General features: G+C 38.3%; 3 protein-coding genes across 4 annotated transcripts; 1 reads left to right on the top strand and 2 right to left on the bottom strand.

Moving 5' to 3' along the window:
- Positions 1-2289: 2289 nt before the first annotated feature.
- LOC126798641 (probable disease resistance protein At4g27220) lies at positions 2290-7287 on the top strand. Of its 2 annotated transcripts, XM_050525653.1 has the most exons (3): positions 2290-3519; positions 3614-6436; positions 6661-7287. In XM_050525653.1, the coding sequence occupies exons 1-2, from the start codon at positions 2990-2992 to the stop codon at positions 6408-6410; spliced, it is 3327 nt and encodes a 1108-aa protein (XP_050381610.1). In that variant the 5' UTR covers positions 2290-2989; the 3' UTR covers positions 6411-6436; positions 6661-7287. The 2 variants fall into 2 exon arrangements, with proteins under 2 accessions (XP_050381610.1, XP_050381609.1); XM_050525652.1 differs by lacking the exon at positions 6661-7287 and having other exon boundaries at positions 3614-6626.
- A 400-nt stretch (positions 7288-7687) lies between these two features.
- Positions 7688-11056, bottom strand: LOC126798642 (probably inactive leucine-rich repeat receptor-like protein kinase At5g06940). The gene is made up of 2 exons (XM_050525654.1): positions 8706-11056; positions 7688-8281 (listed from the first exon to the last, which is right to left on the bottom strand). The coding sequence occupies exons 1-2, from the start codon at positions 10999-11001 to the stop codon at positions 7914-7916; spliced, it is 2664 nt and encodes an 887-aa protein (XP_050381611.1). The 5' UTR covers positions 11002-11056; the 3' UTR covers positions 7688-7913.
- A 2742-nt stretch (positions 11057-13798) lies between these two features.
- On the bottom strand, positions 13799-16346 carry LOC126800043 (uncharacterized). Its single transcript, XM_050527329.1, has 5 exons — positions 16199-16346; positions 15399-16106; positions 14470-15260; positions 14314-14391; positions 13799-14102 (listed from the first exon to the last, which is right to left on the bottom strand). The coding sequence occupies exons 1-5, from the start codon at positions 16341-16343 to the stop codon at positions 13929-13931; spliced, it is 1896 nt and encodes a 631-aa protein (XP_050383286.1). The 5' UTR covers positions 16344-16346; the 3' UTR covers positions 13799-13928.
- Positions 16347-16836: the final 490 nt, after the last annotated feature.

Here is a 16836-nt window from a genome sequence, read left to right on the forward strand (position 1 = left end):
TTCTGAGCTATTCAGGGGAGCGTGTCAAAGTTGGATGATCTGCAGTGCCAGAATTCTGATTTCTATAAGGATTGCATATCTTTTGCATTAATTGCATATCTTCTTCCTTCTTTAATGCTGATTTCTTTTGCACAAATTTCTTCCATTGAATTAGGGAGGCAGCAAAAGTCTTAATTCTTGCAGCCATGTTTGATTTTTCTTACCTCTCCTCATTAAATTTGCTGCATGTCTTCTTTGACTTTCTTGCCTCTTCTCATTTAATTTGCTGCATGCCTTCTTTGACATTCTTTGGTGTAGGGATTTATGGAGATTCTGATCATATTTGTGCTCTATATGCAGGAGGAACAAAGTCCCAAGTTTCCCTCATAGTCCTTGGATCAAAAGCAAATCAATGGTTGAGATAATTCCGTCGAGTTCACTGGACCTCCGATCAATGATTCGGTCATATCTCCCTGTAGGAATAAGATATTGATTTGATTCCAAATCCTACAGAAACTAGACTCAAAATCCTTTTTATCCATATAAGGTACGTCTTCTAACTCGATCGGAGCTATCCAGGGGAGCCCGTCGAAGTTGGACTATGATACTTGACAGCATTTTGATTTCTTGCATGGATTGGGCTTTTAAGTGTATTTTCTTCTCTTTCCTTGTGGAACTAGGATTGCTTTCCTTCTCCATCATGGATTTGTATTTCCTAATAAGAATAAGTATGTTAGAAACAAAGAAATACGAAAGGATGAATCCTACTCGAACAAGGAATCATATCTCAACAAGGATTATTAACACTTAGCACGATTTCATTATCAATTCATTCATAATTGATATAAGCTCTACCTAGACACTTATTCTTACAAAAGAAACTAAAACATACTAAATAAGAGGTAACAAAGAGTAAGAATAGGGCATAATCACATTAAGAACGTCACACTTTGTGCTCCTATCAATTGCCAGGAGATGAAAGACAGGTTTCTCCAGAAGATGATAAAGATGAACATGATTATGGAAGGCTTGGTTTATATGTCAGCATTGTGCTAGGCTTCTCAGTTGGCTTTTGGGGTGTTTGTGGTACTTTAATCATAAAGAAGTCATGCAGGTATGCCTATTTTAGGTTTTTTGATAACATCAAGGATGAGGCAACACTAGCAATTGTGTCGAGAATAGCTCGTTTGCAAAGGAAATTTTGATTGGAAAATAAAACAATACAATAAGAGTTGTCATATATTTACCCTATATACATATACATCTTATGCATATTCCACTTATTCCTTGCTTCTAATATATTCTGTAATGTGTTAATGTAGTTTTCTCTCTTGCTGCATAATACTAAATCGAATCAAGGAGGCGTGCTATCGAACTTGATGTTCTTTCGAATTCTATTTCTATGTTTAACTTTTCATAGTGTAATTAAGAATTTATATACTCTTGCATGCCAAGTAGAAATATAAATTTATTGAGCAGTATAAGAGCAGCTGCTTCTATTTTTTATGTGAAATTTGTTTCAATATTATGGTTCAGGAGAAATAGATTCTTGATATACTTTTAGTACAAAAAGCAGAAACTATATACCTTTGACTTGTAAAGTCAGTCCATTGCAGGCTCTTTAGTGTCATGTTAGCCACTACCATTTTATGGATTCACATAACTACATAAGCATACGGTAGAAAGGCCTTTAGAGTTTAGAACTCTATAAATGATTCTTACTCTTTCAATATGGTGCTTGTTTGTTTAAAGTAAACTGATGAGTTTTGTCAATGAACCTTTATCATTTCTTGTTGAGTATGGAGTATTGCAACAGCAAAATTTCATTCTTCATGTCAAAAATCTAACGTGGTATGCATCCCACAAAGTTGGAATGATGGAAATTGTCACCTTAGCGAGTTAACGGAATCGTTTAGCATGGGGTGACAAATTGGACTAAACTGTCGAGAATTGAGGGTTTTAGAAATGTACTGATTCAAGTGTTTTTGAGTTTAGAGTAACATATATCTTGTCTTTGAATTTTCTATTGCACTTATTAACCCGGAAATCAGGAACCTCTAGTTTAAACCCAGGATAGTCATTGGATCAGAGAAACTGACACTTGTTTGGAGTTTGGACAAACACTTGTCACAGTCAATGGAAAAAGACGGAGATGATGATCTGGGGTAGGCTGGAGACGATTCCAAGTCTCCGCTGCCTAGACTTACCCATCCACCTATTTATCTCAGTCTCCAATCACCCACCAAATACGGCTGCCATGGCCATCAGGTAATCACGCAACTTGGACCAGATGACATTATTATTCATATCTTACATTCATTCCTTTATGTTTGATGATGGTTCATACTCTATTCTTCACTTGTGTTGGTTTGAATCCCATGCCTTTGATTTATGCCCTTGAAGTGTTTGAGAAAATGCCTCAACCAAATAATAGAATCATGAAATTAACAAAACCAACTCGGATATGTCTTTGACTTTGCTTAGAAAATGGCTGAAAAAGAAAGCTAGGGAAAAGTCTCTGTTTGGATTCATTTATAATGACAAAAATAAAAATAAAAAATCTTTTGTTTAGCTGAAAAACTTTGAAATCGCCTCTTTGTGGAAATTTTATGCATTTTGTGTATTTGATGATGCTTAGAAAGTGACTAAAAAACAAAGCTGCCGGAAAAGTCTATGTCTGATTCATTTATCTTGTGAAGAAAGTTTATTTTTCTCTAGCTGACAAGAGCTGGTCATTATCCCGTTATCTGTTGGCGAAATTTCCTGTACATATAGTGACATAGTATTATTTGTTTTTTTTTCTTTGGTTGATGGATACGGTATTATTTGTTTGATTCTATGCAAATAGTCAACTCTCCTATACAATTTGTCAAGCAAGTCCTCTTTCATGCTGTTCTCTCTTTGGTGATCTGTTCATTTCACATTCCTTCTCTTCCACTTGGTTTCTGCTTTGCTTCTTGTCCTTCTGACCTGATCTTGAGAATTGTTTGTTTTATTTGTGGTGTTTTCAATGGCCTCGAGTACCAAACAAGCATCTGCAGCTCAGCCAGCTCTTGCCTCAGTTGAACTAACTTCTCAGTGGAAGCATGATGTGTTTTTGAGCTTCAGGGGTGACGACACTCGGAAGGGTATTGTATCTTATTTATACCATGAATTGCAAAGGAGAGGGATTAAGACTTTCAAGGATGAGCCGGGACTTCAAATAGGGACAGATATTTCTCCAAGCCTCTTAAAGGCAATTGAAGAATCGAGGTCTGCAATTGTTGTTCTATCACCGGATTATGCTACTTCTACATGGTGTTTGGATGAGCTTGAAAAAATTATTCAATGCTCGGAAGCGAAGAACACAAGAGTTCTGCCAATTTTTTATAATGTGGATCCCTCTGATGTGCGAAATCAAAGGGGGAGCTTTGCAGAAGCCTTTACTAAGCATGAAGAAAAGGTTATGGAGTGTGGTGACAACACAGAGAAGCTGAAGCAATGGAGAGCCGCTTTGACAAAAGTAGCTAATGTCTCTGGGTTTGATTCGAACAAATATGGGTAAGCATAATGAAGTATCTTAATGTAACTAGAATTTAGCTCACTATTGGATAATAATAAGCCTAATGGTTGGTATTGCCTTTATTACTTGCAGGTCTGACAGAGAACTTGTCCAATGCATTGTGGAACTTGTGTGCAGTAATCTGCGACCTATTTCTAGAATGTCTAGTGGCTACTTTGAAGCATTTGAAGCAACAAGACGAGCCATTGATGAGCTCATGGAGGCATTAAAAAATGACGAGGTTACTTCCATTGGGGTCTATGGAATGGGAGGAGTTGGGAAGACGTCCATGGTGAAACATGTTGGTGCAATAGCCCAAGAAAATGATATTTTTCATCATGTGATTATGATTGTTATATCTCAAATCCCTGACATGAGAAAGATTCAAGGCACGTTGGCAGATTTGTTGGGCCTGAAGTTGGAAGAGGAGACAGAAATGGGAAGAGCTGCAAGATTGATGGAAAAAATAATGAAAGTAAACAAGATTCTCATAATTTTGGATGACATTTGGGATACAATAGACATGTCAAGCATAGGAATTCCCAGCTATGACGAGCTAAAGAGATGCAATTCCAAAGTCCTACTGACCACTAGGAGAGTGAATGTTTGTCATACCATGGAGAGCCAAGCTAACATTCATCTCAGTTGCTTATCAGAAGAAGATTCTTGGAAGTTGTTTGTGCACAAAGCAAGAAAGTCATTTGATAAATCCACCAACTTCTATGATATAGCAAGAAAAGTAGCTAGAAAATGTGCTGGTCTCCCAGTTGCATTAATTGCAGTTGCAAGGGCACTTGGAGACAAAGATTTTCGAGACTGGAAAGAAGCAGCTCGACAACTTGAAGTGTCTGAATGTGCCAATCTTGATCAGAAAGATGTGTTCAGTTGTATTAAGTTAAGCTATGATTACTTGGACGGTAATGATGCAAAGTCTTGCCTTTTGCTTTGCTGCCTATTCCCTGAAGGCCATGAGATCCAAATTGAAGATTTGATGAAGTATGGTTTTGGAGTGGGATTGTTTAGAGATGTCAACAGCACAATAGAAGATGCCAGAGTCAGAGCAAATTCAAGTACAAATTATCTTAAAGCTTCTGGTTTGCTTTTGGATGGTACAAGGGATGGATGCATAAGGGTGCATAATGTCATTAGAAATATGACTCTATCAATTGCCATGTCTGTAGATGGCCATGCCTCCTTGGTGAAAACTCATTGTCACTTGAAAGAATGGCCGGTGGATACACATGATGACTACTCAGCAATCTCACTAATCGGGAGCAACATTTGCAAGCTTCCCAAGAAGTTGGTATGTTCCAAACTTCAGATTTTATTGCTACAAAGAAATAGTGATATAAGAAAGATCCCAAAAACTTTCTTTCAGAGTCCTAATGATATAAGGGTCTTAGATCTTAGCGAAACTACCATTTCATCACTCCCCCTATCATTCAGCCTCCTAACCAGACTCCAAAGTTTGCATTTAGATTATTGCAAGCACATTACTGACATATCTGTACTTGGAAAACTGAAAAAGCTCGAGACTTTTAGTATGAGAGGCTGTTATATTAAGAAATTTCCCAAAGAGATGGGAAATTTGTCCAATCTAAGAATGTTGGACTTGACTAAAACAAATGTTCAAATAGTTCCAGCTCAAGTGATATCAAGGTTGCATAGACTAGAAGAACTCTACATGAAATGCAGTTTTGGCAACTGGGGTAGTAAATTTGAGGAAGGCTTGCCACTGTTTAGGGGTAAAAAGGCCGACTTTGATGAGTTAACTAGCTCTTCACGTCTAAACATTTTGGAGGTTCCCATAAGTAGTGTAGAATGTTTGCCTCAAGATGTTAAGTTCCATCCAAATTGGGTCAGTTTTGATATATGCATCGGCATCGGAAGGTCCATCGGAAGCTCATCAGATGCTGTTCGATATTCAAGATCATTGACCCTTAACACAACCATGAACTCCTTACCAGATTGGTTTATCAATGTGGTGGCAGAAAAAGCAGAGGACCTATATTACAGCCATTTCCACGGCTTAATTAACCTTCTTGAGGAACACGACCGTGGGAGACTTCATGGACTCAAGTATCTCTCTCTTGATTCCTTAGGTGCAAAAGTGTTGTTGAACACAATATCAAATCCTAGGGTGTCAAATGAACCTGTGTTTGAGAACTTGGAAGGAATGTATGTCTCTTCCCTGCATTTCTTGGAGGAGTTATGTGTTGGGGAATTACCAGCTGGGTCTCTACGTAATATTAAGGCAGTGAATGTCCAATCTTGCTCCCAGTTGGTGAAGCCACTTTTACAGTCAAACTTGTTGCATATGCTACAGAATTTGAAGAAACTAGTATGTCATAAGATGCATGCAATGGAATATGTGTTTGGATTCAAAGGGCAGGAACCACAACACTTTCTCTTAACAAAGTTGAGAGTGATTTCATTGAGGCATGTGGCTAACATGAAAAACATATGGAACGGTCCTGCTCCACCTGGAATTTTCCAGAGTCTCAAAAGATTTTTCTTGAACGATTGCTTGACTCTGAAGTATCTCTTTACATCTGATGTAGCTCGATGTCTTTTTCAATTGGAAGACCTTTGGGTAGAGAGTTGCCATAGATTGGACAGAATAGTTACGGCAAGCGAGGAAACAGATAGCAACAAGATTGTGCTTCCACAGTTGAAGAACTTGATCTTGTTATGTCTCCCAGAGCTCACAAGGTTGTCCAGTGCTGCTAGTGACAATACTGTTATCAAAATCGAGTGCCCTTGCTTGGAACACTTGTATGTTTCTGTGTGCCCGCAGTTTCCATTATCTGCTTCTGAGTTTCACAGTAACAACCAAGTTCAACTTAATGATCACCAACATATACAATCACTGAAGGAAAGGTGGAACTAGTATTCTATGATACTCAACTACTCTAGGTATGTCTCCTTTGTCATGTATATGTGTATCAAAGACATATTCGGTAGGCCTTAATTCTTATCACAAGTCCACAATTCAAAGAAATTCATTCCCAGATTTGTTGTCAATCTACTCTAAGAATACTAATGGCAGACATTATGATACGTTGCATACATTTTCGAATATTGTACTTTTAGTAAATCATTTTGCCATTCTGATCTAAAGCTTTTGTTCCAATTATCAGTAATCCAAGATGGGAACAATGACTGATTTGAGAGACTATGCTCATAGAAGAGAGATGAACTTAATGGTCAGGAAGAAAACCTTAACTGTGTTCAAGTCCATTATTTTTATCTTTCAAGTTAATTTATTTGGCTTAGTAAAGTGGTTCTGCATGTTCATTAGAAATGAATCCTGGAAATTTGAGAAACAAATTAGCTGTGCAACAAGCCAATAAGAGAATATTTGTTAGTTGTAGAAATCATACATATGACAGCAACTCAGTTCTTATGTATATTTGTGATATAGACTGCAAAAGCATTTTCAACTTTGGTAAATTTTGTAACACGAATACGTGAAATTGTTTTACAATCTCACTACAAAAAAATTAGTATAGCATTTTCGTGGTTCGTGATATGATGATATCTAGATAGTTGTAGTTTGACACGGCCTTGTTGGACCAAGCGAAGAAAACACAGAAAAGAAAGAGACCACTGGTTTTCCAGATTTGAAGAACTTGCTCCAGTAACCCAGCTTCTATGGGAGTTTAGCAGTGCAACTGCTACACATATCGAGTGCCCTTCTTTCGAACACTTGCATGTGTACTGGCTTCCCTAAGTTTTCAGCATCTAATTTGTATCTTTGGGACTAATCACCGGGTCAATTATTCCTATTAGTTAGCAGCAGAACCAAATGAAGTTTGAGATAAACCCTAAACCCCAGTAGGTGTAAAAAAGGCTGAAAAGATAATCACTGAGAGTTGGCTACCTGAACACTCACGGACTCATCTCCATTCTCAAAGATCCGCACAGGTCTAGACATTTTAGACTGGCAATGCAAGCCCCAGTGTATGCAGAAGCAACAGAAGGTATATGCAGTCGGGGACCTCTTCTGATAATACACATCATAAGTCCACGTCCTGCTTTAAAACTCCGGCATTTATCCCTTCTACTTTAGACTTCCTACATATACAGACCTTAAGAATGCATACAATTATACAAATGAGCATACACAAAGGTTGAACAAGATTATAAGGAAAGAACAAGTAGATATGTGTGGAAAAGCTTGAAGACTCCGTCTACTATACATAATGGCATCACACTGTAAAATATTACTAGTGTTAACCAAATCCCTTGTTTCTCTGTTTGACAACAGACAAAATAAGTAAATTAACCATCCCTTACCCCGTCTTCTTTTACTCATCAAGAGTCGCTATGTAAAATGAAGTTCAATTTACACGGCATGCAAGCGAAAACCTAGTCACTTGAAACTCATTGCTCAGACTTCCAAATGATCCTCAAATGCAGAAAAGTCTACAACAGCAGTATGAGCCATCAAGTCGAGGGACTGAAGTGATTTCACAACTTCAGACATTGACGGTCTCTTTTCCGGCATCACAGAAGTGCAATGCAGAGCAATTTCTAGAGCTACTAGCATCTCTTGCTGGGATGAACATGTGATCTTGGGATCGAGAACTTGGACTGCCCCGTTTGTGATGTTGACCTTTCGCCTTACCCACTTCACTATATCAAGCGACTCAGATGGTACTGCTTGCTCCGCTTGGCGACCTGTCACTAGTTCCAATAGTACAACACCAAAGCTGTACACATCCATTTGTTCAGTTGCTTTCTTACTGTACTTGTTTTCTGCAATGAAAAAATAAATGCCACGACTCACAAGAGAACCGGAGTTAACAAATCTTGAATACACTATTTTTAAGGAAAGGCAGCATATCATCAACAAGAGATTGCAGGGGAATATTAGTCAAGATGATAAAAGAAAGTATGGTAGCAAATTTTATATCTGCACAACTAATGAGTCCAAGTAAATATAACATGTAATGTGCATTTTAGTTCTGCAAACAAGTTGTTCTTAGATAAACCTTAAATGAGAAATATTTCGAAGTTCCAAATAAAAGGCTCTAGAGTTAGTTATTAAAACAAACTGAATAACTGCAGTGATTGCATTGAAACACAAGATGCACAAGAATGCCAAAAAGAACATTGCTACGAGCATATTAGGAGCAACATTACTGTGAAATTAGATTCACTAAGTTCCAACGTCTCTTACCTGGTGCATTGTAACAGGAGAGAGCAGATTCTGAAGCCATTGTTGACTGAAAGGCAGCATCGCCCAGAATTTTGTTTAGACCAAAATCTGTGAGCTTGGGTTCAAAACCAGCATCCAAAAGAATATTTTTCGATTTGACGTTTCTATGAAGTAAATGAGGAACATAATCCTTGTGGAGGTATGCAAGCCCTTGAGCAACACCAATGGCGATTCTCAACCTAACACTCCACTGCAAGTCAAAATCAGGTCTGCAGATCAAGTCCCCCAAGCTACCTTTCTGTAAGAACTCGTATATCAGAAATATGGCATCATCCGAATGGCAATATCCAAGAACTTTTACTATATTTTTATGCCTGATTTTGGCCAAGGTCTTGATCTCGGCCTTCAAGGCTTTTGATGAATGGACCCTGAAATTCACAAGCCTCTTCACAGCAACAAGTTCACCACATGGTAGACTCACAATGTGGACTCCCCCAAATACTCCAGCACCTCTTCCTGAACTTTTCTCATTTATTCCCATTATCAAATCATGCTCAGTGACTCTCAGAGGATAAAAGAAAACTGAGCGCCATACACCAGTTTGTGGTCTTTGCTTGTAGTATCGACGATAAGCAATGAAGGCACCAGCAATGGTCAAAGTTCCAACAGCAAAAGCTATGGAAATCAGAGCACATGTCAAGGTTGTAAGATCAGAAGAATGGTGCCCTTGCTGGTCATCAGAACAAGAATGGAGTAATCCTGGCCCACAAAGTTCTGGATTTCCTTGGAGGAACGAAGCTGGGAGTCCTGATACAAGAGAATAGGGGACTCTACCAGAAAGCTTATTAAAAGAGACATTGAAGAGAGCAAGTTTCAAGTTCTGAAGCTCCTGGGGGATTTCACCATTGAGCATATTGTCCGAAAGATCAAGATAAGTCAGTACTGGTAATTCACCAAGAGATGATCCAATGTTCCCACTGAGCTTATTGTCTGCCAAAGACAAGGACACTAGCTTCCTGCATTTCCTAAGCTCTGGAATTTGACCCGAAAGAGAATTGTGGGAGAGGTTTACAATGCTCAGAACAGGGGAGTCACAGAAATTTGGAGGGAGTTCACCATATAAACCATTTACAGAAGCTGAGAACCTATATAAGCTCTTGACTAACCCAAGACCGTGAGGAATTTTGCTTGTGAAACTATTGTTATCTATTTGAACTTGCTCCAACTGACCAGCTTTCGACACTGAGTCAGGTATTTCTCCAGAAAATCCATTATTTTCAGCTCTTATGAGCTTGATTTTGGGTAGTGACCATAACTCAACTGGGAATTCACCAGAAAACAAATTGTTCTGAACTTCAAAAATCTCAAGATTTAAGCATTCACTAATCGAACTGGGTACAGAACCATTTAACTCATTGGTATGAAGGCTGAGGTTTATAAGGCCTTTCCCACTACATAAACCATTTGGGAATGACCCAGAAAGCCTATTAACTGAAACATCAAAAGACACCAAGTTCTTAAGAGAAGTTCCTAGTGTCTGAGGAATCCTACCAGTTAAGTTGTTCAGGGAAAGGTCTAAAACAGTCAAAGATTGCATACCCACCAAGGAATCGGGAATTTCACCATGAAAACTTGAGCTTTGCAAGAATAACTTCTCAAGCTTAACAAGCTTCCCAATATCAGCTGGAATCTCACTCAGCAAGTATGAATTCTGAGACATATCAAGCACAACTAGCTCACTCAAATTTCCAAATATAGAAGGCACATTACCTGATATCAAGTTGCTTCCCAAGTTGAGAACTTGGAGATTGTTGAGTGAGGCTAAGCTCTCTGGGATGTTTCCCTCAACATGGTTTTTGCTCAAGTCAAGAACTCTCAAAGAATCGAACTGAGATATCTGACTTGGGATTGGACCCCAGATGAGATTGTTGCTGAGATTCAAAGTCTCCAGAGAAGTGCACTGAGAGAGATGGAGAGGAATGGGCTGGTTGAAGAGATTGTCAGCAAGGTTCAGCAGGGACAGATTGGGAAACTCACAAACTGAAGAGGAGATTTCACCAGAAAGGTTGAAGCTTTGGAGGTTTATAGAGGTTACAGAGAGTGCTGAGGATATGGTGGTGCAAGTAATGCCAGTCCAATTACAATGATGGATCTCGGAGGAGTTAGACCAAGTTGAGAGAGTGTTGGAAGAATCAATAATGGAGGCTTTGAAGGTGAGAAGAATGTCTGTCTCAGATGGTGGTGATGATGATGAAGTGAGAACGAAGAATGTGAAGATGAGGGAGAGAAGCAAAGGGTAAGTGCAGGTAGTAGCCATTGGAGGTGAGACTGAGAATGAGGTTTTCTTCCTTCCAATATTTTCTATCAGTGAAGTGACAAGTGAGAGAGTGAAGAGAAGTGAGAGTGAGAGAGACAAGAGTAGGGGATTGGTGGATGTTTGATGGATTCAAGGGTATATTAGCAAAGGTGCAAAAAAGGGGTCATCATTAACTTTCAAGGATTTTCTGACCAAACACATTTACTTTTCAAGATTGTCAAAATTTAAGGCCTTTTCTACTAGCTCAGTAAGTTTGGTGTAAAAGTACAACAGTCATAAATTTAAAATCAAAATGAACTGTTTTTCTTTTCACAAAAATGAAACTGGGCAGGAAGAGCATTTGAAAAGAGAATCTTCCTTTCTGGTGAATAACTCCACTTGAAATTTTCTTACAGTCAAATTTGCCCAAATTTACCTCCAAAATATTCAAAATAAACTGTTTTGAAGCCCTTTCAGTACTTTAAGCTTTCTTTTCCTGCATTTTGTTTGAAGTACCCAACAGAGCAAAGCAATGAGTAACTATACCAGTGTATTTGTAAAATACAATGGTACCTCAAACGACTATATAATATCTGTTAAAGAAAATCAATTACCTTTCTCAATAAAGTCCATTGATGTTGAATGCTAATCATGTGAAATTTGTATTACTCTAGAATAGTTGTTATGCTAATTACATGGATATTGTAATTATCTGTAAGCTAGCTATAGTCCTACGATATATCCGTAATTTTTGTGAATCAGAAGTAAAGAAAATCAATTTCTTTAAGAAATATCATGTCTACTGATGTAAGAAGCATCTAAAAGAAAAAACCAGCTATAAGAGAACGACTTCAAAGGAATGAGCTCGAGAGAAGAAACGCGTACACAAATTTCAAATGGACTACTCAATTAGGAAGTGATCTGATAGCTCTTAGCTAAAAACTCAAATCTCCATCCGTGAACTTCTACGTCATTTTCAATTTGTATTCACAATTAGTATATGATTAGTTGAAAAGAATCCAAAGAAACATGCATATGATACAGAGGCATGCACAGCAGACGGAACATGATTTCCCAAACCAAAATCAGAAAAGACAGAGGGCATGATTTGACCTCCCACCTGCAAGCTTGTTTTGATTTGGGAGGAAAATGTAGGGTCAATGTCGCTACATGTAAAAAAAACCCTTTCATCCCACCTGGTGAAGAAGAAAGTGTAAAAACTAAAAAGATGAAATGGAATAAAGAAACAGAAGAGGAGGGTACACGGCAAGAAAAGAGAAGAGAAAATGCAGGGTGTGATAGAGTTGAGATTAAAATAGAAACTGGAGATTGAAGAAGTCAGAGGTACCGAGAAAAGAGAAAGAAGGCAGCAGCAGTCAGCGGGCATTTGGTCCTTTATTAGATTTGTCGTCCTCGTGAAGGAAGGAGGCACTGCGAATAAGGGAATCTAAGAGAGCTTCACGACAACGGCGACTGAGAATCAGAACACAGAGACAAAAGTCCCATTGGGTTTCTCTTTTTTTTCTTAGAAATTTGTATTCTTGGTTTTAGCCCTTTAGGTCAAATTCATTCTACTCATCTAAATTTTATTTTTAACGTACAGATAACCCAAATTCTCAAAACACATGTCATACAACAATGAAGAACTAATGTCGCTCGACGAAATAAATGGTTCTAAACATCTATCTAAGATTTTGCAATGTTTGCTCATTTGGCAATATAAATTTTTTATAAATTACGTTGATAACTAGTAGTTTTTCTATGATGAAGAATAAAGTCTCTTAACCACCGGATATGATGGGGTGGAAAACTCTGTCCCTGCAATGTGTTCTTCGCGGCGTGCAGCATTGACGACATGAGTATTTGATCTGATATGCCCGAAGGCGCGTTCCATCGTCTACCGATTTAAGTAGGCGAAGGATGATGTAGTTTATCTAGGGAAGTCATCCTCCAAACATTGGTGTCTACAATAGAGGAGGTCTACAGTGGTAGATCTAAGATTAAATGATTTAAATCATTGGGATGCTTCAACTACTTAACCAGCAGAGAATTTCCACCGTGCGTTCAAAAATCATAATAATACCTACTAATTAAATGTGGTAATCTTTCTATAACACTTTGTTTCTCGATGGATATGACGAATCATACAAAAATCAAAACCACGCATGAGGTCTACGAGATTCCGACTAACCTCAGTGCGTAGCTCCTTCGGCCTCCACCAAAATAACTGAATCGCTCTCCATCTCTAAAGAGAAGGGCATTAATATTTGAGTTAATTTCAGTTTACCCTCTTGAACTTTGGGGTGAAAATCAGATCACCCCTTAAATTTTAGATTTAATCAAATTACCCCCTTATACTTTGAAACGACATCAGATTAGGACACAGTTTGAATTTTTTTGGTAATCTGACGTCACCACAGTAGTAAAAACCGAAAATGGGGCCCACACACCAATTCTTACCCTTCAGAAAAAGGGCATACTAGACAATTTTTCTGTTTTAACTTAAGATAATATTTTTACCTCATCACATTCACACACCCCTTCTCTCATTTGTTTTGGCATTCACCTCATCACATAAAAAATTCTCTTTGCTTGAGCTGAAAAACTAATAACTAGTTCCAGCATTAATACGTTCATAACAATTTAAAACCAACCAAACTACGAAATTTCCAAAAAATGTGGAAAATTCCCATAATAGCTTGTTTATACCTATTAAAATTAACAACCAAATATAAATATATTAAAGTTTTTACATCCACAAAAAACAAAAAAGTATTATCAGCTTTAAAAGATTAGGCCTAATCATCTAATCATTTATGCAAAAGATTAGACCTAGCAACCATAGCACATGTCTCATGGTTGCACAAAAGAAGCACCTATGAAGCTCTAATTCATAACTTTGGCTGTTGACCTCATTGAAGACCCATAGTGCTCTATTTTCCATTATTTCATGCATTATTTTGAATCCTAACAGAAGACCTTGAAGAAGATTGTGAAGCTTGTGTTGCTTTACCCTTGCTTGAAGTAGCATGACTAGTGCTTGCACCAGCCTTTGAGGGTCTTCCTCTTGGAGCAGATGCACTTGCAACCCTTGATGCAGCCTTTTTTTCATCCCTCTTTTTCTGCAAGCATGATTTCATACACATTGAATGCAATAAAATCATAATTTAGCAACTCTCACAATGAATTCTCCCACTCACAATTTGCATCCAATGCAATTAAACATCACCAAATATAAAAAACAGAGGCAACTCTCACAATCATTTCTCCAAAATCAAATGTAACATAACAACTGTATTCTCAATAAAAAAACATATCAGATAACAGAATTACCTTTGCTGCCTCGGCTTTGTTTGCTAACTTGGCTCTGAGTTCATTCTTTGTTTTTAGGGGCTTTTCTACACCCTTTTCCTGGGAAAAGTAATCAATCTCTCAAACATAGCAAATTGAATTGGAAACAAAAGAGTAAAAAAGCATGAATTTATATACCTGAGCAGATGATCCCTCCCTATTATTCAGCTTTCGCTTCTTGGGAGCCTTAGGAGCTGATGCCTTAGGTGGTAGATGCCTATGACATGTCTTGATGTTGTGCCCCAATTCATGGCACATACTACACTTCAAAGATCTCTGCCGCCTTCCAAGCTTAGGACCATCACTATCTTTCTCGGAAGCATCTTTTATCCTCTTGGTCTTTGGCCTACCAGGTTGTCTGTTGTATTGTGGTGGTAGGATTGGAGGTTCATCACTTGGATTCCACAAGTCCATCCCATTTACAGGCTGGATTGTGTTAGAGTAGATGGCCATGTAAGTCTGAGTCATGTAACAAGCATCCACATAATCTTCTGGCTTTTGTCTCATAAAAATAATGGCAGATATGGCATGTTTACAAGGGATCCCAGTTAGATCCCATCTCCTGCATGCACACTCCCTTGCAGGCAAATTCACCACATATTTGCCACCAGTGAAGCTTATTACCTCAATGCTCATACCCCCAGTGGCTTGAGGAGTGCAATCTGATCCAGCTTTTACTTTATTTTTCTCTAGGATCATCCTCGGATTGGGGCATATTAGATCTTTCACCTTGCTCATCTTCTCCTTCCTGACAGCAATCCTCTTCATCATCCTTACCCTAATTTCTTCAAAGCATGAAATTACTGGTTTAGATCTAGCAGGTAGGATAGCAGCGTTAAAAGTCTCACACAGATTATTAAGCAACATATCACACTTCAAAATAGTTTTAAAGTGTGCTCTGCACCAGTTCTTTGGATTTCTATCTGGATCTGCAACGTGTAACAAGACAAGAAATTATTACAGTAGCTATATAGAACTAACAAAACATGAAATCAATTTGATAGCACAAACTTATAAAAACAAGCGTGAGATGGATAATAAATTTTTAGGATGAAAAAAATGCATACGTTGTAGCCACTCATACGCTTTCGGGTCTAGTTGGTTCATCATGACCATCTCTTTGTTGTAATAGGCCATGGTTGTTGACTTAGCAATTGCCCATAGCTGGTCTTTCTTATCCTTCCCATGGAAATGATTGTTGAAATTGGTCCACAAATGCCTAACACAAAACCTATGATCTGCTAGTGGTAACACATCTTCAACTGCACGCTGCAACCCCTTTTGTTTATCTGAGATAAAGGTGAAGCCATTTCCATCTCCTCGGATATCTAAATCATTGACCAAAAGTCTCATGAACCAAACCCATGAATCCTTATTCTCGAGCTCCACTTGAGCATAAGCAACAACCCAGGTCTGGTTATTAGCATCAAGACCAACTGCTGATAGGAGCTGACCACCGTATGGACTCTTGAGATGACACCCATCTAATCCCAAAATAGGTCTGCAACCGTCCTTGAATCCTTGCTTAAGTGCTCCTAAGCATATGTACATCCTCTTGAATACGGGAAATTGTTGTGTATTGTTGAAGTCACACTTGATATCCACAGTCGTATGTGGATCAACCCTCTTCAACTCCATAGCATAATCTTGCACCCTTGCATATTGTTCCTGCATACTTCTCTCAATCATATCAAGAGCAGCCCTCTTAGTCCTATAAGCTTGCTGGCGTGAAACTGGTGTTCTTAATTCAGAAGACATAAGAGTTTCAAAAGCCTCTAAAACAAGGAAACAGAAAACAGAGAACCTGATAAGTATTTGAAAATGAAGTGTAGGAGAATATGAAGGAGAATTTATGGAGAATTAATACCTGTTGACATGCCAGGGTTAAGTCTAATATGGTGTGAGAATCTTTCAATTAGATATGGTGTTCTCACCATCCTGTTCTCCCCAACCCTATAACAACTATGATCTCCAACATACTTCCTAATCTGCAACGTGCTCTCATGCTGCATCCGACTAGCAGTTAATTCGAAATCACAATCATTAGCACCACAAATGGCCTTAATTCTGTCACCATCACTCTTATAAAATAGGACCTCCCAACCATCTTGAATTGCTCTCTCTCTTAAGGCAGCTCTTAGTATCCTTGCTGTTGCAAACTTCATCCCTTTGCAAAACCAGGGGTTTTTCATATCGGTCTTCGGATTAAACTCTGGATCATTATCACCATCAACATCAGAATCAGAGTGTATCTCATGGCCTATCTCCTCCCCATCCGAGTCAATAGCCTGAAACATTGGTTCCTCATCTTCAAACTTTGGCCCTACATCATGGTTACTCTCATTGCTTGTAACCCCTTCATTGACATGCAACACATCATAATCTACACACCCATCTTTTTCTGTTAGCCAATCAAATAGAAAATCATCATCTACTCCATACCTTATATACTCATCATCATCTTTAGCAGGGTTGTAGTCAACATCATCCGATTCTGAATTATCA

Source organism: Argentina anserina, chromosome 6, assembly GCF_933775445.1.
Source record: "Argentina anserina chromosome 6, drPotAnse1.1, whole genome shotgun sequence".
NCBI lineage: Eukaryota > Viridiplantae > Streptophyta > Magnoliopsida > Rosales > Rosaceae > Argentina > Argentina anserina.